Source organism: Mesoplodon densirostris, chromosome 3, assembly GCF_025265405.1.
Source record: "Mesoplodon densirostris isolate mMesDen1 chromosome 3, mMesDen1 primary haplotype, whole genome shotgun sequence".
NCBI lineage: Eukaryota > Metazoa > Chordata > Mammalia > Artiodactyla > Ziphiidae > Mesoplodon > Mesoplodon densirostris.
The window spans coordinates 122,643,857-122,670,755 of NC_082663.1; the positions used below are offsets into that span (position 1 = coordinate 122,643,857).

Sequence of the window (26,899 nt, forward strand, 5' to 3'; positions counted from 1 at the left end):
GCGGCATGTGGGATCTTCCTGGACCGGGGCACGAACCCATGTCCCCTGCATCAGCAGGCGGACTCTCAACCACTGTGCCACCAAGGAAGCCCTCATTATCTTTTTTTTTTTATTGCTGTGTAGTATTTTATTGTACGGCTCTGCTACATTTTGTGTATGTGTTCATTCATTAATGTTGTGTTTATGTTAATGGACATTTGAGTTCTTTCCCCCTCTTGGCTATTATGAATAATGGTGCTCTGAATATCTGCATGCAAGTCATTGTGTGCCCGTGTTTTCTTCCTTTCGAATAGACACAGAGCAATGGAATTGATGAGCCACGTGTCTCATCTTTGATTCCTTGAGGGCAGGAATATCACGCTGAAGTTTTAGTATTGGCTTAGTGGTCTTTTAATTGACTCCTCTAGCACGCCTGCCACACAGTTGGTAGGGAAACTGATAAAGAGGTATTTATGATATAGTTTCATGTTCTGTGAATTTTTGTTTGGTTTTTATGCACACTATCACCTATTACCGCCACTTGGAAAGTTTTATTTATTTTATTTTAATTTTTATTTCTTTGCATCTTTATTGGAGTGTAATTGCTTTACAGTGGTGTGTTAGTTTCTGCTTTATAACAAAGTGAATCAGTTATACATACACATATGTTCCCATATCTCATCCTTCTTGCGTCTCCCTCCCTCCCACCCTCCCTATCCCACCCATCCAGGTGGTCACAAAGCACTGAGCTGATCTCCCTGTGCTATGCGGCTGCTTCCCACTAGCTATCTATTTTATGTTTGGTAGTGTATATATGTCCATGTCACTCTCTCACTTCGTCCCAGCTTACCCTTCCCCCTCCCCACGTCCTCAAGTCCATTCTGTAGTAGGTCTGTGTCTTTATTCCTGTCTTACCCCTAGGTTCTTCATGACATCCTTTTTTTTTTTCCTCTTAGATTCCATATATATGTGTTAGCACACGGTATTTGTCTTTCTCTTTCTGACTTACTTCACTCTGTATGACAGACTCTAGATCCATCCACCTCACTACAAATAACTCAATTTCGTTTCTTTTTATGACTGAGTAATATTCCATTGTATATATTTGCCACATCTTCTTTATCCATTCATCTGATGATGGACAGTTAGGTTGTTTCCATCTCCGGGCTATTGTAAATAGAGCTGAAGTGAACATTTTGGTACATGACTCTTTTTGAATTATGGTTTTCTCAGGGTACATGCCCAGTAGTGGGATTGCTGGGTCATATGGTAGTTCTATTTGTAGTTTTTTAAGGAACCTCCATACTGTTCTCCATAGTAGCTGTAGCAATTCACATTCCCACCAGCAGTGCAAGAGTGTTCCCTTTTCTCCACACCCTCTCCAGCATTTATTCTTTCTAGATTTTTTGATGATGGCCATTCTGACCAGTGTGAGATGATATCTCATTGTAGTTTTGCATTTCTCTAATGATTAATGATGTTGAGCATTCTTTCATGTGTTTGTTGGCAATCTGTATATCTTCCTTGGAGAAATGTCTATTTAGGTCTTCTGCCCATTTTTGGATTGGGTTGTTTGTTTTTTTGTTATTGAGCTGCATGAGCTGCTTGTAAATTTTGGAGATTAACCCCTTGTCAGTTGCTTCATTTGCAAATATTTTCTCCCATTCTAAGGGTTGTCTTTTCGTCTTGTTTATGGTTTCCTTTGCTGTGGAAAAGCTTTGAAGTTTCATTAGGTCCTATTTGTTTATTTTTGTTTTTATTTCCATTTCTCTAGGAGGTGGGTCAAAAAGGATCTTGCTGTGATTTATGTGTTCTGCCTATGTTTTCCTCTAAGAGTTTGATAGTTTCTGGCCTTACATTTAGGTCTTTAATCCATTTTGGGTTTATTTTTGTGTATGGTGTTAGGGAGTGATCTAATCTCATACTTTTACATGTCCCTGTCCAGTTTCCCAGCACCACTTATTGAAGAGGCTGTCCTTTCTCCACTGTACATTCCTGCCTCCTTTATCAAAGATAAGGTGACTATATGTGCGTGGGTTTATCTCTGGGCTTTCTATCCTGTTCCATTGATGTATATTTCTGTTTTTGTGCCAGTACCATACTGTCTTGATTATTGTAGCTTTGTAGTACAGCCTGAAGTCCAGGAGCCTGATTCCTCCAGCTCCGTTTTTCGTTCTCAAGATTGCTTTGGCTATTCGGGGTCTTTTGTGTTTCCATACAAATTGTGAAATTTTTGGTTCTAGTTCTGTGAAGAATGCCATTGGTAGTTTGATAGGGATTGCATTGAATCTGTAGATTGCTTTGGGTAGTAGAGTCGTTTTCACAATGTTGATTCTTCCAATCCAAGAACATGTTATATCTCTCCATCTGTTTGTATTATCTTCAATTTCTTTCATCAGTGTCTTATAATTTTCTGCATACAGGTCTTTTGTCTCCTTAGGTAGGTTTATTCCTAGATATTTTATTCTTTTTGTTGCAATGGTAAATGGGGGTGTTTTCTTGATTTCACTTTCAGATTTTTCATCATTTGTGTATGGGAATGCCAGAGATTTCTGTGCATTAATTTTGTATCCTGCTACTTTACCAAATTCATTGATTAGATCTAGTAGTTTTCTGGTAGCATCTTTAGGATTCTCTATGTATAGTATCATGTCATCTGCAAACAGTGACAGCTTTACTTCTTCTTTTCCGATTTGAATTCCTTTTATTTCCTTTTCTTCTGATTGCTGTGGCTAAAACTTCCAAAACTATGTTGAATAAGAGTGGTGAGAGTGGGCAACCTTGTCTTGTTCCTGATCTTGGTGGAAATGGTTTCAGTTTTTCACCGTTGAGGACGATGTTGGCTGTGGGTTTGTCATATATGGCCTTTATTATGTTGAGGAAAGTTCTCTCTATGCCTACTTTCTGCAGGGTTTTTATCATGAATGGGTGTTGAATTTTGTCGAAAGCTTTCTCTGTATCTGTTGAGATGATCATATGGTTTTTCTCCTTCGATTTGTTAATATGGTGTATCACATTGATTGATTTGCATATATTGAAGAATCCTTGCATTCCTGGAATAAACCCCACTAGATCATGGTGTGTGATCCTTTTAATGTGCTGTTGGATTCTGTTTGCTAGTATTTTGGTGAGGATTTTTGCATCTATGTTCATCAGTGATGTTGGCCTGTAGTTTTCTTTCTTTGTGACATCTTTGTCTGGTTTTGGTATCAGGGTGATGGTGGCCTCATAGAATGAGTTTGGGAGTGTTCCTCCCTCTGCTGTATTTTGGAAGAGTTTGAGAAGGATAGGTGTTAGCTCTTCTCTAAATGTTTGATAGAATTCGCCTGTGAAGCCATCTGGTCCTGGGCTTTTGTTTGTTGGAAGATTTTTTATCACAGTTTCAATTTCAGTGCTTGTGATTGGTCTGTTCATATTTTCTATTTCTTCCTGATTCAGTCTTGGCAGGTTGTGCATTTCTAAGAATTTGTCCATTTCTTACAGGTTGTCCATTTTATTGGCATAGAGTTGCTTGTAGTAATCTCTCATGATCTTTTGTATTTCTGCAGTGTCAGTTGTTACTTCTCCTTTTTCATTTCTAATTCTATTGATTTGAGTCTTCTCCCATTTTTTCTTGATGAGTCTGGCTAAGGGTTTATCAATTTTGTTTATCTTCTCAAAGAACCAGCTTTTGGTTTTATTGACCTTTGCTATCGTTTCCTTCATTTCTTTTTCATTTATTTCTGATCTGATCTTTATGATTTCTTTCCTTCTGCTAACTTTGGGGGTTTTTTGTTCTTTCTGTAATTGCTTTAGGTGCAAGGTTAGGTTGTTTATTCGAGATATGTCCTATTTCTTAAGGTAGGATTGTATTGCTGTAAACTTCCCTCTTAGAACTGCTTTTGTTGCATCCCATAGTTTTGGGTCGTCGTGTCTCCATTGTCATTTGTTTCTAGGTAGTTTTTAATTTCCACTTTGATTTTTTCAGTGATCACTTTGCTATTAAGTAGTGTATTGTTTAGCCTCCATGTGTTTGTATTTATTACAGATATTTTCCTGTAATTGATATCTAGTCTCATAGTGTTGTGTTCGGAAAAGATACTTGATACAATTTCAATTTTCTTAAATTTACCAAGGCTTGATTTGTGACCCAAGATATCATCTATTCTGGAGAATGTTCCATGAGCACTTGAGAAAAATGTGTATTCTGTTGTTTTTGGATGGAATGTCCTATAAATATCAATTAAGTCCATCGTGTTTAATGTATCATTTAAAGCTTGTGTTTCCTTATTTATTTTCATTTTGGATGATCTGTCCATTGGTGAAAATGGGGTGTTAAAGTCCCCTACTATGAATGTGTTACTGTCGATTTCCCCTTTTATGGCTGTTAGTATTTGCCTTATGTATTGAGGTGCTCCTATGTTGGGTGCATAAATATTTACAATTGTTATATCTTCTTCTTGGATTGATCCCTTGATCATTATGTAGTGTCCTTCTTTGTCTCTTCTGATAGTCTTTATTTTAAAGTTTATGTTGTCTGATATGAGAATTGCTACTCCAGCTTTCTTTTGGTTTCCATTTGCATGGAATATCTTTTTCCATCCCCTTACTGTCAGTCTGTATGTGTCTCTAGGTCTGAAGTGTGTCTCTTGTAGACAGCATATATATGGGTCTTGTTTTTGTATCCATTCAGCCATTCTGTGTCTTTTTGTGGGAGCATTTAATCCATGTACATTTAAGGTAATTATTGATATGTATGTTCCTATTCCCATTTCCTTAATTGCTTTGGGTTCGTTATTGTAGGTATATTCCTTCTGTTGTGTTTCTTGCCTAGAGAAGTTCCTTTAGCATTTGTTGTAAAGCTGGTTTGGTGGTGCTGAGCTCTCTCAGCTTTTGCTTGTCTGTAAAGGTTTTAATTTCTCCATCAAATCTGAATGAGATCTTTGCTGGGTAGAGTAATCTTGGTTGTAGGTTTGTTTTGTTTTTTTTTTTTTTTTTTGGTACGCGGGCCTCTCACTGTTGTGGCCTCTCCCGTTGCGGAGCACAGGCTCCAGACGCGCAGGCCCAACGGCCATGGCTTATGGGCCCAGCCGCTCCACGGCATGTGGGATCTTCCTTGACCGGGGCATGAACCCACGTCCACTGCATCGGCAGGCGGACTCTCAACCACTGCACCACCAGGGAAGCCTGGTTGTAGGTTTTTTTCCTTCATCACTTTAAATATGTCCTGCCAGTCCCTTCTGGCTTGCAGAGTTTCTGCTGAAAGATCAGCCGTTAACCTTATGGGGATTCCCTTGTGTGTTATTAGTTGTTTTTCCCTTGCTGCTTTTAGTATGTTTTCTTTGTATTTAATTTTTGAGAGTTTGACTAATATGTGTCTTGGTGTGTTTCTCCTTGGATTTATCCTGTATGGGACTTTCTGTGCTTCCTGGACTTGATTAACTATTTCCTTTCCCATATTAGGGAAGTTTTCAACTATAATCTCTTCTCCCCTATAATTCAAATGTTGGTGCATTTAATGTTGTCCCAGAGGTCTCTGAGAGTGTCCTCAGTGCTTTTCATTCTTTTCTCTTTATTCTGCTCTGCAGTAGTTATTTCCACTGTTTTATCTCCTAGGTCACTTATCCATTCTTCTGCCTCAGTTATTCTGCTATTGATCCCATCTAGAGTATTTTTAATTTCATTTATTGTGTTGTTCATCATTGCTTGATTCATCTTTAGTTCTTCTAGGTCCTTGTTAACTGTTTCTTGCATTTTCTCTATTCTATTTCCAAGATTTTGGGTCATCTTTACTATCATTCTGAACTCTTTTTCAGGTAGACTGCCTATTTCCTCTTTATTTGTTAGGTCTGGTGGGTTTTTATCTTGCTCCTTTATCTCCTGTGTGTTTTTCTTTCTTCTCATTTTGCTTATCTTACTGTGTTTGGGGTCTCCTTTTTGCAGGCTGCAGGTTCGTAGTTCCTGTTGCTTTTGGTGTCTGTCCCCAGTGGCTAAAGTTGGTTCATTGGGTTGTGTAGGCTTCCTGGTGGAGGGGACTAGTGCCTGTGTTCTGGTGGATGAGGCTGGATCTTGTCTTTCTGGTGGGCAGGCCCATGTCTGGTGGTGTGTTTTGGGGTGTCTGTGGCCTTATTATGATTTTAGGCAGCCTCTCTGCTAATAGGTGGGGTTGTGTTCCTGTCTTGCTAGTTGTTTGGCATAGGGTGTCCAGCAATGTAGCTTGCTGTTCGTTGAGTGAAGCTGGGTGGTGGTGTTGAAATGGAGATCTCTGGGAGATTTTTGCCATTTCATGTTATGTGGAGCTGGGAGGTCTCTTGTGGACCAGTGTCCTGAAGTTGGCTCTCCCACCTCAGAGGCACAGCACTGACTCCTGGCTTCAGCACCAAGAGCCTTTCATCCACATGGCTCAGAATAAAAGGGAGAAAAAGTAGAAAGAAAGAAAGAGGGTAAAATAAAATAAAGTAAGATAAAATAAAATAGTTATTAAAATAAAAAATTATTACTAAGAAAAAAAAAATTTTTTAAGTAAAAAAACCCCAAAAAACGGACGGATGAAACCCTAGGACAAATGGTGAAAGCAAAGCTATACAGACAAAATCTCACACAGAAGCATACACATACACACTCACAAAAAGAGGGAGAGGGGAAAAAATAATGAATCTTGCTCTCAAAGTCCACCTCCTCAATTTGGGATGATTCGGTCTATTCATGTATTCCACAGATGCAGGGTACATCAAGTTGATTGTGGAGATTTAATCCGCTGCTCCTGAGGCTGCTGGGAGGGATTTCCCTTTCTCTTCTTTGTTCGCACAGCTCCTGGGGCTCAGCTTTGGATTTGGCCCCGCCTCTGTGTGTACGTCACCGGAGGGTGTCTGTTCTTCGCTCAGACAGGACGGGGTTAAAGGAGCAGCTGACTCGGGGGCTCTGGCTCATTCAGTCCTGGGAGAGGGAGGGGTGCGGATGCAGGGCAAGCTCGCGGCGGCAAAGGCTGGCGGGACGTTGTACCAGCCTGAGGCACACCATGCGTTCTCCCGGGGAAGTTGTCCCTGGATCCCGGGACCCTGGCAGTGGCGGGCTGCACAGGCTTCCCGGAAGGGAGGTGTGTATAGTGACCTGTGCTTGCACACAGGCTTCTTGGTGGCGGCAGCAGCAGCCTTAGTGTCTCATGCCCATCTCTGGGGTCCGCGCTGTTAGCTGCGGCTCGCAGCTGTCTCTGGAGCTTGTTTAAGCAGCGCTCTTAATCCCCTCTCCTTTTGGGAGGCCTGAGGTCTTCTTCCAGCGTTCAGTAGGTGTTCTGTAGGAGTTGTTCCACGTGTAGATGTATTTCTGGTGTATCTGTGGGGAGGAAGGTGATCTCAGCGTCTTACTCTTCCACCATCTTCCCCCCTGCCAAGCATTTTATTTTTATCTCCATTCCCTGCAATGCTAGCAAACAACCCTAATGGTTTTGGATGACCTAGATTCTTATTTCCAGCATAATCCCGTGTATACTCAAAGACAGTTCTTTCCAAGACGTTGCCACATTAATAGAAAAGCTATGGCTTATTTACATTGTGTACACATATTGACGATTTATGGTGAGGGTATAGAAGGTGAACAGTATAAACTGTCTTTTATTCAAGTGGGTTGGATAGAGTTAGGAAAGTTTTTTGGGTTTCTGATACGGTCTATATCAGCGGTCCCCAACCTTTTTGGCACCAGGGACCGGTTTTGTGGAAGACAATTTTTCCACAGACTTGAGAGGGGGGAAGGTTCAGGAGGTAGTGCGAGCGATGGGAAGCAATGGGGAGCAGCAGAAGCAGCTTCGCTTGCTCGCCCGCTGTCGCTCACCTCGCCTGCTGTCGCTCACCTCGCCTGCTGTCGCTCACCTCCTGCTGTCCGGTTCCTAACGCGGACTGTCAGTCTGCGGCCTGGGGGTTGGGGACCCCTGATCTGTATGAACTGTTCTGAGATTAGCATGTCTGTAACCGAATAAAGTAAAAAGTTTCCCTAGCAAAATACTGTTTCATTTTAACTGCGAAACAGAAGCTTGATAAAAGAAGAGTGCTATAGTTTACTAATGCTCTTAAGAGCCACTTACTGCCAGTTAATAGAGATTAGCTGAAGGTCTAAAAAAATATTCAACTAGTGTAAATGCCTCTGTATTTTCAACACCCCAAATCAGTCTCTTACTTGCCAAACTAAATAAATTTTGCATCAATTTTCATTTATAAACAACTGTCTTCCTCACTTTTAGTGTAGCCTATGTGCCCTCTATAGCTTGAAGAAGTAAGTTTGTTGATTTTCCTTTAGGTGTTAGTGAGACAGGTTCCTTGTATATTTGACAAACCAAAGGGTATTGTCATCTCTGGGCAGCTGTTTTTACCATCAACATCCCCAAGGGATAGGACACATGTTTATTTAAAAATTTATTTATTTATGGCTGCGTTGGGTCTTTGTTGCTGCACACGGGCTTTCTCTAGTTGCGGCGAGCAGGCGCTCCTCTTTGTTGCGGTGCACAGGCTTCTCACTGCGGTGGCTTCTCTTTGTTGCGGAGCCCAGGCTCTAGGCGCGCATGCTTCAGTAGTTGTGGCTCACTGGCTCTAGAGCGCAGGCTCAGTAGTTGTGGCGCACAGGCTTAGTTGCCCCGTGGCATGTGGGATCTTCCCAGACCAGGGCTCAAACCTGTGTCCCCTGCATTGTCAGGCGGATTCTTAACCACTGTGCCACCAGGGAAGCCCAGGACACATGTTTTTAAGAGAAGGAATTATCATTGTTAAATGTCTAAGTCAAAATCGATATGGTAGTAAAAATGATTAGATTAAATGAGATGATGTCAAAAAGCTGATATAGAATGGTCAATATGGGTTCATTTAATTTAGTTAGGAACTTTGTATTAATAATTTCTCAGTAGTGCTTAAGAACATGGACTTTTGAGCCAGATGCCCAGTGTTTAAAAAAAAAAAAAAAAAGTTGTACTTAACTGCTTCCAAGCTTTGTGACCTAGGCAAGTTAGTTGTTTAAGCCACAGTCTCCTCATATAAATACAATGAGGTTAATAGTACTACTTTATAGTAGCACTTTATAGGGTTGCTAAGTTTAAATGAGATAATATATTGAAACATGATGCCTGGCACAAAGTAAGTGCTCAGTAAATGTGAAACACTAGCTTAGTTTAACAACAGAAAAGCAACACCAGTTCCCTGGGAGCTTGTAGACTAGAGGCATGTTCTCTGACATGGGATAAATGTGGCCTCATTACAAAGATTTTTCATTCCAACTTCAATAAAATGGGAGTTAGTTAGCAGGTATGAATCAGTTTAAACTCTGAGCTTTTCCCCTTTTTTATAAAATAGAGTTAATATCTTCCTCAGAATTTGTTTTTATTTCATTCATTTATTGGGTAGGCGAGGATTAACTAGTATAATGTATGTGAAAGTGTTCTACAAATGTAAGGTTAATACTTGAAGTGAATGGTAAAGCAATAATGTGTATACATACTACTGCCATATCATCTGGCACTTCTGCATTGCACCTTAAGACACTGGGAAAGGAGGTTTGTTGTATACACTTTTGCAAGTGACTGAGGGTAGCAATAGTATTTTTCTTGTTCATATTCTAGCTTCAGTATTTATCATATAGTGGGTACATAGAAAATACGTGGTCCACATATGATGGGTAAGGCAAACTTGGTTTTAAAATCATAATACCCTTAGGGATGGAGTTCACTTGTGGAGAGAAGAGTATTGATAGGAAAGTTTGTTAGATTATCCAGTTCATGGATATGACCTGAACACAATATGCTGCTTTTGGAAATACTATATAGATTGTATAGAATAGCTGGCTTACCATTTTACCCCTTCTGCTTTTATTGTCTATAATGTGCAACATTGCTATATTTACTAAATGTTTATGTCCTTTTCTGGAGAAAGAGCTGATTTTAAATTAAGATAAGAATTTTGACTAGATAATACATTTATTTACATAAAATATCAATTTTCATGATAAAGAAAGACTGTTACAGTTGGAGAAGGCTTAGGAGTGAGTGAGTTCTTCCTTCCCTTAATAGCCTTTGCAGTAGTTGGTACATGACCATTTGAGGCATAGATGGGACAGTCTTTGGGTCTTTGAAGCCAGGGTTAAGCTCATTTTGAATTTCTGCCATATTAACATGTAACCATTGCCACATGGACATTTAAATGTCCACTTTAGCATCTTACGTCTTCCTGAAGTGGTAACTCCACCTTCAGTAGAAGAGGGAGGGAAAAAGCAGGAAAATTGGAACTGCATGAGTTCTACAAAAGCATGTTGGAGTCATATAATGAAAAAGCAGATTTTTTTTATTATGTTTCTCCATATTTGGCATTGCTGTAAATGGCTAACTAACATTTACTGCCAATTCAGTACAAATGTGTGGTTTGGTAATACCAGAACAGCAAATTTAAATGAAAAATAAAAGTTAAACATTTCCACACAAGATTTTACAGTCTGACATTTCACTGCGTAGGTAAAAAGACACTTTTTTTTTTAAACTACAGATTATTATTCAGCATGAATAAAAAACTACAACTTTTATTTTTAAACAGGAGTCACTGGTTTTAATTTTTACACATTTTAAAATTACTGTGATAAAAAATAATGAAAAAGCTTCTTAATAATGCCATACACAGTATAATATAGATTCGTCCCCATTATATAGCATTTGTTTAATATACAAAATAGAATATTGACACACTTGAATCTATGTGTAGTTAAGCAAGTTATTCGAGGAGGGTATTTTCATACAGCCTTTCATCAGAAAATAAAATCCTTCTTTCAGGCATTTTCTAGAGAGAAGGTAATCCTTTCCCAAAAACCTGGTAACTAATCCTTGGTGGACCAGGCTGACTGAAAACGATGAACTTCCATTCCAAGTGGTTAACATGTCCTCCTTACACTCTTATTTTCTCTTCCAATTCTCAAACCAGGCACAGAAAAACACTTTCTTCTACAGCTACAGTCTTTTGGGTGATCCACCAAGATCAAAATCTCACTGAGGGCTGCCACAGTTCTTGACTTCTATCAGATCAAAGTATAATAATATTGTTTATCTCATGGCGATGTAGTTTTAGGATATTTAACAGAGAACTAAAATGATAAGACTTAACGATAATAGGTTGTGTAGATAGATAAGTGAAATTGGAATTGCTCATTCTCCCATCCCCCAGTTCTGAAATGAGGCTGGCTTTCCTTTATATGCATATCCAGAGCTCATCCTATGCTAAATATTAAGCTCTTCATAAACACTAATCATGCTAGTTTTCCTTTTTGGGTGTCTTTTTTTTTTTTTCAGGAGAAGGAAGGTGCTCTTTTTAGGGTCCCCTCATAGTTTTAGACAGTTGGGTATACATATCCCAAAGCACTTGTATAGTATCCCATAGCAAGGCCTAAAAATACAGAGAGGGTCACTTTTTTCCACCAGTAATTAAAAATACTTTTCAGGATTTGTTGTGAGTCACCTAGGCACGTCACCTCTCGCTGAAATTACTACAAACGTCAACAGTTTGGGATGGCAAGATACCACATACATAGAAGATGAAGCTGCTTTCAAATAGCACCATAGCTTTCTTCACTTAAATCCATAATTATACTCACATATAATTCAGGTAAATTTCTTCTTTCCCACATATCCTAAATTGTCACAGCTTCTTTTTCCATTTAATGTACAGCCTCCTATAGTTTTGAGTGTCAGTCCATTTCCTTTTAACCACAAAGTGCACATATCTTTTATTCACTGAGCTCTATTTTTGGGGAGCCAAGGTCGTTGGGGCTAAAGTTCAGATTCCCGTGTGATGTGCATTCTGCAGCGTTCTATAAATGAATAATAATTTATCTTTCAGAAGCTCTTTCTGAAACGTAACACTGTCGCCGATGATAATATTCAAGCGGTATTTCTTAGGCACCAAAAATTTCACATCCAGCTGGGTTACAAACCATTTTAAAATACTTTGAGATCAATTTAAACAATTACAAAGGAATAGCCCCTTTTAGAGAGCATTCAAAAAGCAAATGATTACATTTTTTATTAAATAATTTCTCTAAAATACCGAAAAATAAGAACATTCAAAAAGCATTCAAAGAAAACATAAACATGTCCTCATTTGGAAATGAACTCTTGTAGGAAAGAGAGGAATTAGTGTATTATTGGCAACCTATGAGATTCTGCACTATTTACATATTGCTGGTACCTCTATGCATATTATTGCCAAACTTCTAAAGCCTCTGTTTTTATTAAACTGTTGGAGAGGCTGTACGTGATGGTGCCTGTAGGTGTGTAAGCACCACCTTTCTGTCCCCTGATTACACACTTTAGTGCAAGGGGAGGTTCAGTAAACTAAACCTGCGCGGACAGACTCACTGTTGGAATGAGAAGGGTGGCCATTCTGGGAGGCAGAGGGTTACTTCCTCTCTGACCTCAATGGGACGGAGCCTCAAGAACCTTCACAGCACACAGGGCCAGTCTCCATTTCCCTCTTCCTCTAGAGCAGACCTGTTTGGTTTCTGAGCCCACTGCTGCCTGTATGAATGCTCGCACACATTATAAATCATAGAGGTTATCCGTCAACATTTCTTTGACCCCTACAAAAAATATATAACATGTCATGATAAAACAATCTCATCTAAAAATCATTCTTATTTTACACTATACAAGCTATTTTACAATCATTTTAATAAATTGCATGTAAAGCTGCAGTAGCCCTTCCCTTCCCAGATTAGTGAATACCAATATGATATATATCTGAAACTATAACTAAATATAAAAATATATTAGAAGTTTCATATTTTTAATATTAGATTTTCAGTTTTCTATTACACAAATAATTTGGCCACCTTGAATAGAAATCAAATTTCTTGTGGCTTAGTAAATACAAGTTTTGAGTTTACAGAAAGTTGGTAAGGTGCACACAGAAAGGGCTACTACAGCTTCTATCTTGTTTAAAATGATAATTTTCAACAGTGAGGAGGAGAAATTCACATGACTTTTGTTGAACTCCATGGCACACATAAGGATGTGAGGGATGTATAGTTTTACGAACATGGAAGTCTGACATATAGTCCTAAATCAGAAAAAATCAGTAGCTGAGCTTTCCTATACCCCCAGGAAAGAAAGACCAATTGGTGACAAATGGGAATGTGAAAATGGGTGTCTAGCCACTTTTGCCATATTACAGATTTTGGGGGGGTGGTGCGTAAAGTTTAGTGGGAGGAATTACTTGGACAGATTAAAATCTTCTCAGCTGTGTTTCAGCTGGTTATCTGGAATCATAACTTTTAAGAAGTTATACAAACTACAACAAAAGGTCCTGAAAGACAGTTTACCAACTTTCTTGCCATCTAACCATTGCAGAGATAGGGCATTAGGTACAAACAGGGCCTCTTGGTAGTTTTATTATTTTTATTTTTTATTTTTTTATTTTTTTTAATTAGTCTTTTGTAATCCATGGTTTACCCAGCAGGTCACTGGACTAGGGGCTCTACACCAGTTAGGACGGTTCATTTGCACAATCTATATAATTCTCCACTGAAGCAGATATGTACAAAATATGAGCTTTTTTGACAAGAAAACTGGAGATTTGAGTCAATTTTTGTGGTCTTCTGATAGCTAAGTGCCATCAGGTTAGAAGCACCAACCCATTTTCACACAGAAGATAAATGTTTAGAGTTTATTTAGGAAAGCTATGAACTAGCTGCCCATCTTAAACAGCTGTACAATAACTTGAATACAAAAATTATGTAAGAAAAAATGAGCAAGCATAGTTCACTGAATATAAAGGAAATTGTTAAAACCAGACAGTAATAGCTATAAAAGGCACAACTTCCCTTTTCTGATATACACTTGTAAACTTTTTTCAGGTTTCCATGCATAAATCAAAAAATGCTATCCTAACTATACAGGGGAAAATACACCAACAAAAAGTCTAGAAAATTTTGTCCAGCCAACTGTGAAAAGTATGAGCAGAAAGTTCATCACGCAGACTTCAGGCACTGGTGGTTTAGGTGCCATCCTTCTCTGAAAGTGGAGCTTACCCCCATGTTATTGTTTCTAATTTCTGGGATCCACCAACTATCACTTTCTACTTTTCCCATCACTGAAAAGTGATGGCTCAACTGCTTTTGTTGCCAAGTCTTGGCCCTCTATAAACCACATGTAGTGCGTATTTAAAACAAAACAAAAACCAAAACCAGACAAAAACAAAAAAAAAGAAAAAACTGCTACAGGACAGATTGACAGTGTACAATAAAAGCTATAAATTCAACTTTCTTTAAGGCAACCTTTCTTATTAAGGCAGTCACTTTTGATGAAACAGAAGTTTTTTGATATTTCCACTTGAATATTTTGGTATCTGATTGGTGATGATTTCAGCTAACATCTCTGGGAATTCAATACTCATGGTCTTATCCAAAAATGTTTGGAAGCAATAGTTAAGGAGATTTTCAACCACCTGCAAGAGAATATATAGTAATGAACAGTCAAAAAATTAGCAGTAGGGATATCTCATGCTTGTTGTTGGCCTCTTTTTTTAAATTTCTGACTTAGAATATACCAATCTCTGCTGGAATTCCCCAGGTGAAAAAGAAGTTTACCTAAATAAAATGAGCACTCAGGTACCAAAAATCTTTGAATTTCTTTAATTGTATATAGAATTATATGGAATTAAGTATTTTGTGAAGAATTGCAGCACCATAGTATATGAAGGACACATTCGAACTTACTGGATAAATGCATACAAAAATAAGGAATTCTACCTTTTAAAAAAATAGTGCTGTTAAATTCTGTACTAGCATCATGATGTTAGATGCACATAACTAGATGAAACAGTATTTCATAATTGGTCTTAGGAGAAATGTGTGCCAAGCTGAACTTTACGGGTTGAAATCAAACCATCACAAAAATCCATAAATGGGAAAAAAAAAACCAACAACTACTGGTATATAATTATATACACTAATCAGGACATACTTTATGTCTCAGAAAATTCTTTTGATATTTGGATTTTTGTTTGACACTTACATCATGCATGGAGTCCAAGAGTTTTGTCAATTGGTAAAACCGCTGCCAGTTCTGACTGGAGTTTCCTTCCCTCTTGACAATGGCTTTTCCTAGCTCTTTGATGTAGGTCATTCTAATTTCATCAAATAGCTCTTGACTCTTCAAACCTTCCTTAGGAACTAAAAGGTTAAGATGTAATCAATTAAAGAATTTTCTTGTGATAACTTTTCATTTATACAAGTAGGCTATTTATTAGTAGTAGCACATTTCATGATTTACATAGTCTTATCTGTTCTTAATGCACTCCATTAAAACATAAGCATTTTTGAAGGATTATGAAACTACAGCCATGAGAGAATATGGGATAATAGAAAATTGGAGGACTTAACTTTGGGTTTATCACTTTGTTTCTCATCTATGAATGGGGCTGGTAAACACCTTCCTCCCTAGTTCACAAAGCTAATTTGAAGACCAAATAAATAATACATTGACTGTCATTCTGCCCTTGAGTTTAATTCTAGTACAGACATAGACGGTTTCAACAAAACAGTGTTTATTCTTCCAATTACATCTTGGAATGTCTGTGATATCACCAGTCAATTAGGACCTTAAAATCAGCATGCAGTACATTTTATTAATCAATGTGTTAACATACTGAGTTGGTATAATTCCAATCTAAAAAGAAATTTGATTTTTTATGTGGCTTATATATATGCCTTACTGGGGAGCAAATATCTGCCTTTCCTTATGTATAGAAATATAGAAAATACCTCATGGACCATAAAGTTGGTATAAAATCAGTTTTTTATACTATTCTTCAAAAAATGATGCCAGTAAGAAGGACTGTGAACAGAGTGTTAACCATGGTTTCACTTAGTCTTGCAGAGATTATGACTTATGTGGATGCTACATTTCTTAAAGTGTGCTCCAGTTCTGTGTTAATGATGATTAGGGAAAAAAGGATTTGATGGTCAGAATTTAGCAAAACTAAGTGTGTAATACAAAGTTAGGCAGATTTCTGGATTTCAGGACTGCTCAGAGCTATAATTACACACTCTCTAGGGAGGGGAACACATTGTTTCCCCAACTTAAACTTCATTGCTGCTGACATCTTAGAAAATGCTGGAACAGAGGAAAAGCAGTGGGTTCAGGAGAAGGAAGTCTTTTTCATTCTTACTTGCCCTGTGGACTTGAGTATAACCTCCCTGAGCCCGTTTCCTACTCTTTCTCAGTGAATTAAAAAAATTTTTTTATTTAAACAAATTTAGATATAATTAGTATATAACATTACATTAATTTCAGGTGTATAACACAATGATTCAATATTTGTATATACTGCAAAATGATCACCACAGTAAGTCTAGTTAACATCCATCACCATAAATTGTTACAAAACTTTTCTTGTGATCAACTTTTTAAGATTTTACCCTTAGCAATTTTCAAATATACAGTATCATATTATTAACTGTAGGCACCCTGCTGTACATCTCCATGAATTATTTATTTTATAGCTAGAAGTTTGTACTCTCTAAACCCTTCACCCATTTCTCCCATCCCCCAACACCACCCCCCCCAACACACACACAACTCTGGTATCCGCCAGTTTGTACTCTGTGCCCATGAGCTTTTTAGATTCCACATACAAGTAAGATTATATGGTATTTGTCTTCTCTCACTTATTTCACTTAGCATAATGCCCTCAAGGTCCATCCACGTTGTTGCAAATGATGAGATTTCATTCTTTCTTATGGCTGAGTAATATTCCAGCGAATATATATACCACATTTTCTTTATGCAGTCATCCATCAGCGGACACTTAGGCTGTTTCCATATCTTGGCTATCATAAATTAATCTGCAGTGAACGTGGGGGTGCACTTCTCCTTTCCATATCTTTTTTCCTATGGTTAAATACCCCAAAATGGAATTGCTGGATCATACAGTAGTTCTACTTTTAATTTGCTGAAAAACCTCCATACTGTTTTCTATAGTGGCTGCACCAATTTACATTACCTGAAGAGTGCACAAAGGTCCCCTTTTTCTCCACACCCTTGCCAACACTTGTTATCTCTGGGCTTTTTGGTAATAGTCATTCTAACAGATGTAAGGTGTGGTTTTGATTTGCACGCATTTCCCTGATGACTAATGATGTTAAGCACCTTCTTAGTACTTGTGGACTGTTTGTATGTCTTTGTGAGATGTCTGTTCAGGTCCTTCGCCCATTTTAAAAACCAGGGTATTTGTTTTTTTGCTATTGAGTTGTATGAGTTCTTTATATACAAGTTGTGCATGTTAACCCCTAATCAGATATATGATTTGCAAATATTTCCTCTCATTTGGTAGGTTGCCTCTTCATTCTGTTGATGGTTCCCTTTGCTGTGTAGAAGCTCTTTAGTTTGATATAGCCTCATTTGTTTATTTCGCTTTTTGTTGCCTTGGCTTATGGTGTCCAATCCGAAAAATCAACCCCAAGATGGACATCAAGGAGCTTACGGCCTATGTTTTCTTCTAGAACTTTTATGATTTCAGGACTTATGTTCAAGTCTGATGTATTTTGAGTTAATTTTTGTGTATGGTGTAAGATAGTGGTCCAGTTTCATTCTTTTGCATGTAGGTGTCCAGTTTTCCCAACATCTTTACTGAAGAGGCCATCGTTTCCCCATTGTATACTGTTGGCTCCTTTGTCGGTATGCGCACGGCTGTATTTCTTGGCTCTCAATTATGTTCCATTGATCTATGTGAATGGTTTTATGCCAGTACCATACTGTTTAGTGACTACAGCTTTATAATATAGTTTGAAACCAGGGCATGTGTTCAGCTTTGCTCTTCTTTCTCAAGATTGCTTTGGCTATTCTGGGTCTTTTATGTTTCCATACAAATTTTAGGATTGTTTGTTCTGTATCTGTGACAAATGCCATAGGAATTTTGATAGGGATTGCACTGAATCCATTGATTGCTTTGAACAGTATGGACATTTTAACAATATTAATTCTTCCAATACATAAGCACAGAATGTCCATTTATTTTTTATTTCCTTCAGTTTCTTTCACTGAAACGTCTTAGTTTTCAGCATACAAGTCTTTTACCTCTGTGGTTAAATTTATTCCTATGTTTTTTATTCTTTTTGATGCAACTGTAAATGGAATTATTTTCTTAATTTTTTGTAAATTGAATTTGTATCCTGCAACTTCACTGAATTTATTAGTTCAAACAGTTTTTTTGATGGCATCTTTAGGGTTTTCTATTTATAAAATCAGATAATCTGCAAATAGTGAGGGTTTTACCTCTTAAAAAATTTTTTTTTCAAATAGTTTTATTGATTACAATTAAACAGGCAGTAATAATTAGACCACCCAGGATGTGCAGACCCCAGTTAGAGTTTTACTTCTTCCTTTTTGATTTGGATGCCTTTTATTTCTTTTTCTTGCTTAACTGCTCTGGCTAGAACTTCCAGTACTAGGTTGACTAGAAGTGGCTAGAGTGGGCATCCTTGTCTCTCATTCCTTATTTCAGAGGAAAAGCTTTCAGCTTTTCACCACTGAGTATGACATTAGCTGTGGGCTTGTCATATATGGCCTTTATTATGTTCGGGTACCCTATCTCTATACTGGGTTTGTTGAGAGTTTTTATCATAAATGGATGTTGAATTTTTTTTTAACATCTCTATTGGAGTATAATTGCTTTACAATAGTGTGTTAGTTTCTGCTGTGTTACAAAGCGAATCAGCTATACATATATCCCCATATCTCTTCCCTCTTGCGTCTCCCTCCCATGGATGTTGAATTTTGTCAAATGCTTTTTCTACATTTATTGAGATGATCATATGTTTTTATCCTTCATTTTTTTAATGTGGTATATCACTCTCATAGGATTTTGGTTAGGATTAGACCAAAGAATACATATGAAAACATCTTGATTCCATAAAGCAAAGTTGACACTTCTGAGATGTCAGTATTAGTGTGAAAATGAAGGCCACTTAATCAGGAGTGATACTCTTATCACTGCCATGTTTAAAGTGGGTTAATTTTTACACATTATTATATTATAAATAATCTAGTTATTGCTAATTTTTAAAATAATGACTGCTTATTTATAAATTTTTTTCCCTGCTGGTTGTCCTCTTCTAAAAATAATTAGGGGAGAAATCCTATTCAGTATTTATATTTAAAAGAATTTCATCCATTCCAAATTACCCCCAATAATCCTTGGGATTTTTGCTTTATGTAGTTCAGGGCCATATATTCAGAATTATTTTCCTGGTGAGTAGAATGCTTTATCTAATGAGTATCTTTAAATACAGAACTGTTTTGGGGGGCCTTAGAGTCTATTTTGATAATAATGTAGCTGCTTCAGCTTTCTTTTGGGTGAAGCAGTGGTCAGCAATGACCTACTACATGCAGCCTGTTTTTGTAAATAAAGTTTTACTGAAACACAGCCATACCTGTTCTCCTTAAGTATTGTTGATGACTGTGGTCACATCACAAGGGGCAGAGTTTGAGTACTACTGACAGAGACTGTATGCAAAGCTGAAAACATTTACCATCTGGCCTTTTACAGAAAGTTTGCCACCACTGGGTTACACTATGCATAGTGTATCAGCCACTCAACATCTTTATTTAGGTATATCTCTTATAAATAGCACAAAGTTGGACTGTTTTCTTAATCCAGTCTTGCACTTTCTATATCTTTTCATCTTGGAGCCTTGGAGCATTTAATTCATCTATATTTAATGAAATTGCTGATATATTTGAATTTATTTGTACTATCTATTTGTTACTTCCTCTTATCATGCCTTTGTTTATGCTTCCCCACCCACTGCCTCTCATTTCTTTTATTCTTTTGGATTGGTTTTTCTTACCATGTTCTCCCTCCAACCCCTCATGGTTTGGTATGTACTTTGTATACTCTGTACACTCTATTTCTTGTTGTCATCCTTGAAATTTAAACTCATTTTTAACTTATCAAACTTGCCTTTAAAAAAAAATAAATGTATTTATTTTATTTATTTATCTTTGGCTGCAGTGGCTCTTTGTTGCTACGTGCAGGCTTTCTGTAGTTGGGGCGAGTGGGGGCTATCCTGTAGCAGTGCGCGGGCTTCTCTTGTTGCGGAGCAGGGGCTCTAGGTGCGTGGGCTTCAGTAGTTGTGGCACGTGGTCTTATTAGTTGTGGCTCGCAGGCTCTAGAGTGCAGGCTCAGTAGTTGTGGTGCACAGGCTTAGCTGCTCCACAGCATGTGGGATCTTCCCGGACCAGGGCTCAAACCCGTGTCTCTGCATTGGCAGGGGGATTCTTAACCACTGTGCCACCAGGGAAGCCCACCTTCTTGCCTTCTTGCATGTATGTAATTATTGTGTACTTTAGTTCTATTTTTTAACTCCCCAAAGACACTATTACTGTTATACAGTGTTAGTTTAAATGTATCTAAATATTTACCACTTTCTTTGTTCTTTTTTCTCTCTTTAAAGATGGGATTACTTTCCTTAGCCTAAGTATATCCTTTAATATTACTTTACTGAGGATCTGTGGTGGCACATTTTCTTTTGACCTTCATTTAAAAAAAAAAGGACTGGGCTTCCCTGGTGGCGCAGTGGTTGAGAGTCCGCCTGCCAATGCAGGGGACGTGGGTTCGTGCCCCAGTCTGGGAAGATCCCACATGCCGTGGAGCGGCTAGGCCCGTGAGCCATGACCGCTGAGCCTGCGCATCCAGAGCCTGTGCTCCGCAACGGGAGAGGCCACAATGGTGAGAGGCCCGCGTACCGCAAAAAAAAAAAAAAAAAAAGAAAAGAAAAAAAAGGGACTATTGGTATACTTAGGCCTTTCAAATTTAAAGTGGTTGAGATATCTGGATTAATATCTACATGTCTGTGACTGTTTTCTACTCACTCTTGTTATTTCCTTTTTTCTTCCTTTTCTAGTTTTTATTGTGTTTCATATGATTCTATTTTTCTCTCCTCTCAGTATATCATTACTTCTTTTTAAAATTGTGTTTAGTGGCTGCCCTAGAGTTTGCAATGTACATTTACAACTAATCTACATCTCCTTTCAAATAGCACTGTACTATTTTATAGGTAGTGCAGGTGTCCTTAAAACAGAGTATTCCCAATTCTTCACCCCCATCCTTTTAACATTGCTAACATTCATTTCACTTATCCACATGTTATAATTATCCCATACACTGTTGCTATTATTACTTTAAACAGTTATTAGATCAATTAAGAAGAAAAATGAAATTTTATTTTCATCTATTCCTTCTCTAGAGCTCTTCCTTTAAGTAGATCTGTGTTTCTGAACTAAATTAATCTCCTTTCCTCAGCAGAAGTTATTTTAACATTTTATGCAAGGAAGGTCTTCTAGCGACTAATTCTCCCAGATTCTTTTCTGAGAAAGTCTTCCTTTTGCCTTCACTTATGAAGGGTACTTCCACTGGACACCAAATCTTACATGGGTGATCTTTTTCTTTCTTTCAACACTAAATAGTTCACTACCTTCTTGCTTGCATGGTTTCTAATGAGAATTTGAATGTAATTTTTATCCTTATTCCTTTATAAGGAACAAGTAAGCTGTTTTTTCCTCTGGCCTCTTTCAAGAGGCCAGTAACCAATAACTTTGGTTATTGTCTTTGGTTTTCTGTAATTTGAGTAAAATATGCCTAGGTGTAGATTTTTTGCTATTTATTTATCTTTCTGGGTATTTTCCGAGCTTCCTGGATCTGTGCTTTGGCGTCTGTCATTAATTTTGGAAATTTATTGGCCTTTATTGCTTCAAATATTTCTTCTGTTCCTCCCTTTCTTTTACTTTTTTTTTTTTTTTTTTTGGTGGTACGCGGGCCTCTCACTGTTGTGGCCTCTCCCATTGCGGAGCACAGGCTCCGGACGCGCAGGCTCAGCGGCCATGGCTCACGGGCCCAGCTGCTCCGCGGCATGTGGGATCTTCCCAGACTGGGGCACGAACCCATGTCCCCTGCATCGGCAGGCGGATTCTCAACCACTGCGCCACCAGGGAAGCCCTCTTTTACTTTTGATATTCCCATTACTTGTAGGTTACACCTTCTGTAATTGTCCTCACAGTTCTTGAATATTTTGTTGCATTTTTTTTCATTTCTTTTTCTCTTTGCATTTGAGTCTGGGAAGTTTCTACTGAGGGATTTTCAAGCTCAGTGATTCTTTTCCTTGGCTGTGTCAAATCTGATGAGCCCAGCATTCTTCATTTTCATTACAGTATTTTTAATTTCTAGCATTTCGTTTTAATTCTTTCTTAGAGTTTCTACCTCTCTGCTTACAAAACCCATATATTCTTGTATGTTTACTTTTTCCATTAGAGCCCTTAATATATTAATTGTTGTTATTTTAAATTCCCTGTCTGATAATTATAACATCAGTGTCATGTCTGAGTCTGGTTTTGATGCTTTTCTCTCCAGATTGTAGTTTTAAATTTTTTGCTGAAAGCTGGATATGACATATCAGAACTGAGGTAATTAATTAGGCTTTTAATCTGGCTAGGAGCAGGTTGTGTTTAAGGCTTGCTGAAGCTACAGGCGTTAAGAGGTTTCAGTTTCCTCTAATTTCCTTGTTCTTATTTTTTTCCCCCTGTTGTCTTTGACTTTCCCTAAGAACACCTTCTTAAACAGCTGTGTTCTGTAGCTCTCCCAGTTGTAATTCTGGATTATACTGGAACTCTGTTAATATGGTTGTAAGGTGCTGGGGATGTGGAGTGTTTTATAACTTTTATGGTTAAATCTCAGGTTTTTCTTTTTTTTAAATTAATTATAGTAGGCCTGAGTCCCTAGGCTCTGACCTTTAGATGTGTTTCTGAACCTTTTTTTCCCTCCTTCACCTCCCTTACATGAGATACGAAGGTAAAGGGGGCTGGAATTATCTATTTGCCCTTTTCTCCAGGTCAGAAACATGAGGGAATCTTTCTCTGATCTTCACCTTGAAAACCTGGTGGGGCTTCTGGAGGTAAACCCCAGAAAACTGTGAGGGACACCCCCCTAAGACTGGGTCCCCAGAGTTTTTAACATGCCAGCTATTCCTCACTTGATCTCCAGAAATTCATCAAAAATACTGTAAGTGTTCCTATGTTACTGGCTCCAGTAGCTTCTGTTTCCAGAAAGCTGATCTTGGCTGAGCTTCTCTGTATTTGCCTGTTTCTCCAGATTTTCAGGTAGTGGTTTGCCCTGTGACCTTACTTCACTGATGGATCTAAAAAAAAAAAAGTCACTGACTGTCAGTTTGCTCAGCTTTTAATTATTTGTGAGGTTGGGAGTGATAACTGCCAAGCTGTTTAATTGTGAGAGCTGAAACTGGAAAGCCACTCTCATTTTTCAGTTTTTTTTCCTTAGCTTTCTGAAAAAACTTACTCCACTTTCTTCAATTGCTGCTGTTCTGGAAAGTTTTCAGCCATTATATCTTTTCACCTTTCATTCTGGATCTCTGATTATTATAATAAGACCAGAGCTTTTTTCAACTGGTGTGCTATGAATGGGTTACGACTGTGTTGATAATGTCTGTTATGCTGGTCACCACTGGTTGCAAGTAGCCTTATTCATTTACCTCATTGTGCTATGTATGAATGCTATTTTTTATGTTCATTATGACACGAAAAGAGTTGTGAAGCACTGTTTTAGACCTCCCTCAATCATGCCTCTTATTGTTGTTCATTTACATACATACATAACACACATATAAATATGAATATATGCACATGTATACACACATATATATGCATCTTAAAAATTGTATTCTGGCTAATTTCTTCAGATATGTATTTCAGTTTAAAGTCTCTTCAAATGTGTCTAATCTGCCTTTAGAGCCATCATTGTGTTTTTTTGTTTGTTTGTTTTTACAATTGCACTTGTCTTTAAACTTACTAAGTATACTAATTTACCAGGCGTTGCAAATATCCTCTAAGAGAAAGCTAGCTTCAGAATGCAGCTTACCTCTTTCAGTACCTGCCTGCACAGTTTTAGTCCAGCATTTTTAGCAGGAGGTAAGGATACCTATCAATCAGTGTTCTATCAGAGTAGATGTCTAATTATATCTTAAGGTATGTATTTTCATTCTTCTGATTTGATTTTATTTTTAAAGAACCAGTGTTATATACTGGTTCAATTTACTTTTTCTTATCATCTACAATGAAAAAAAAAAACCATATAGCTCAGTGAGTCTGGAATGTATAAAACTTAAAGCATCATTTTTTACCAGTAAGGTTAGTCAGTATCTTAGCACTGACCTGTACCTGGATATTACCAATCAAAATGATTCATGATCAGAAATTTAATTGTTTCCTCAAACAACATCAAGCTCACTTCTTTAACAAGAGTACTGCTACAGGTAACCTTAAAAATTAGTATTTTTAATGGGTTGTGGAAATTTTTCTTACTTTGATTGAAATATTAATATTCCTTAAATCTAGTGACATTAAGCAACCTTTTGTAAAATGAAGATAGTATGAAAGCATTAATATTGATGTGTGCTTTGGAAAAGCTTAGATATAGTCATGTGCAGCATCCATAGCTTACAGTTATTTAGCAACTTTGAAACCACAGTTACTAATGGAATGAAGCCTTCTTTTATTAGTTGTTGAAAATGCCACATTTTTACTAAGATAGATAGATAAAGATACTTTGTATTTTTCAAAAGTTTTCTAGTATGCCTTTGCTAACTGAAAGTAGTCTCACTGAAGTTCATATACCAATAACTTCATCTAAACTTTCAAGATTGTTCTATAAACTTTAGATAGAATACCTCTTTCCAGCAGTCCAGCTCCAGTGCTGCATTAACCAACCTTCTAATAGTAATCAAGCACACCTTTTGTAGGTTATATCTTTTTCTCCCATAATTTTTTTAAATTTTTATTGGAGTATAGTTGATTCACAATGTTGTGTTACTTTCTGCTGTACAGCAAAGTGAATCAGTTATATTGTATATATACATATACCCACTCTTTTTAGATTCTTTTCCTCTATAGGCCATTACAGAGTATTGAGTAGAGTTCCCTGTGCTATATGGTAGGTTCTTATTAGTTATCTGTTTTATATATAGTAGTGTGTATATGTCAATTCCAGTCTCCCAATTTATCCCTCCCCCCGCTTCCCCCTTGGCAACCATAAGTTTTTCTACATGTGACTCTATTTCTGTTTTGTAAAAAAGTTCATTTGTATCATTTTTTAAAAGATTTCACATATAAGCAATATCATATGATATTTGCCTTTCTCTGTCTGACTTATTTCACTCAGTATGACAATCTCTAGGTCCATCCATGTTGCTGCAAATGACATTATTTTGTTCTTTTTTATGGCTAATACTCTGTTGTGTATTACCACATCTTCTTTATCCGTTCCTCTGTCGATGGACATTTAGGTGGCTTCCATGTCTTGGCTATTGTAAATAGTGCTGCAGAGAACATTGAGGTGCATGTATCTTTTCGAATTATGGTTTTCTACAGATATATGTCCTGGAGCAGGATTGCTGGATCATATGGTAGTTCTACTTTAAGTTTTTCAAGAAACTTTTTATACTGTCCTCCATAGTGGGTGTATCAATTTACATTCCCACCAACAGTGCAAGAGGGTTCCCTTTTCTTCACACCCTCTCCAGCATTTACTGTTTGTAGATTTTGTGGTGATAGCCATTCTGACTGGTGTGAGGTGATGTCTCATTGTAGTTTTGATTTGCATTTCTCTAATAATCAGTGATGTTGAGCAGCTTGGCCATTTCTTTGTCAGTATTTCTTTGGAGAAATGTCTGTTTAGATCTTCTGCCCATTTTTGATTGGGTTGTTTGTTTTTTTGATATTGAGCTGCATTAACTGTTTGTGTATTTTAGAGATTAATCCCTTGTTGGTCACTTTGTTTGCAAATATTTTCTCCCATTCTGTGGGTTCTTTTCATTTTGTTTATGGCTTCCTTTGCTGTGCAAAAGCTTTTAAGTTTTATTAGGTCTCATCTGTAATTTCTTATACACAGTAGTACTCATTGTATAACTAAAATTTTTCACCAAATAACAGTGTAGTAGAGAAACAAAAATCATTCTTGTTGGCATTCCTTCTCTGTGTCTTCTATAGTGGCATTGTCAAAGGTTGCAGGAAGGAAGAAGGCTGTAGATATTCCAGATCGGTAGAGGCCTCCTCCTCCCTGCCATGTGATTCTCATATACCTCTCCATTTCTCCATGATACCTATCTATCTTATTAATCTTGGTATCACTGGCTGTACCTTTCTAAAATTTTACATTTATGAAAATCTAAGGTACCTGACTAGCAGGAAATAGTAGACTTGGTATAATTATTAGTGCTTTGTATACAAATAAACCTTTGTTTCTAGACTTCTGTATTTTATGCTTTTGAATATTTAGGTGAATATTAGAAGAGAGTAGGTGTTCTACCAACCTGAAGAGAGAAGCAGTAAGGTTTTCATACAGAGATACTCTTCATAAGATACCTGAAGTCTGTTTAACTCAGAGGAAACATATAGCATATGTTTACATTGGTCATACATGCAGGGTAAAGCCATTCTCTGCCTGTGAAAGACAAATATCAGTGTTTGAGTTAGGAAGAAATAATTCTTGTTCCCCAAAAAAGTACTTTTTTGTTCTATTTTGCAAAGCCATGAACTCATCTAACTATTGCAATTAATGCTAATTCTCTCTGGATTAGAATTTTGGTAAACTTTCCTTAATATAGTGGAGAAATTATTGTTCTACATTTGTTTTATTTAAGTATTTTAGAATTTTTTCTACAGAATTTATTACCAGTTATTCATTTAAATAAAGGTTTTATGGTAGTATCTGAATATGTCCAGTTAGACAACACAGTTTTAAATCCTACCCATTTGAAAATCAAATGGTATTTTTTCTCACAGCATTCCATTCTAAAGACAACTAACTATATGTGTTCTGTTTATAGTTACGTAGAGGGTCAGAATTAGAACTTGACTCTA

General features: G+C 37.3%; 1 protein-coding gene across 6 annotated transcripts in view; it reads right to left on the reverse strand.

The window, feature by feature from the left end:
- Window positions 1-10,504: 10,504 nt before the first annotated feature.
- The window catches only part of NR3C1 (nuclear receptor subfamily 3 group C member 1), a 125,764-nt gene continuing 109,369 nt past the window's right edge, over window positions 10,505-26,899 (reverse strand). For all 6 annotated transcript variants that reach the window (XM_060093560.1, XM_060093558.1, XM_060093563.1 and 3 more), the window contains exons 7-9: window positions 26,350-26,480; window positions 14,987-15,144; window positions 10,505-14,417 (exon numbers count right to left, since the gene is read on the reverse strand). In XM_060093560.1, coding sequence (XP_059949543.1) covers window positions 14,265-14,417; window positions 14,987-15,144; window positions 26,350-26,480 — 442 coding nt within the window. In that variant the 3' untranslated portion in view covers window positions 10,505-14,264. The remainder of the gene's footprint in view (window positions 14,418-14,986; window positions 15,145-26,349; window positions 26,481-26,899) is intronic.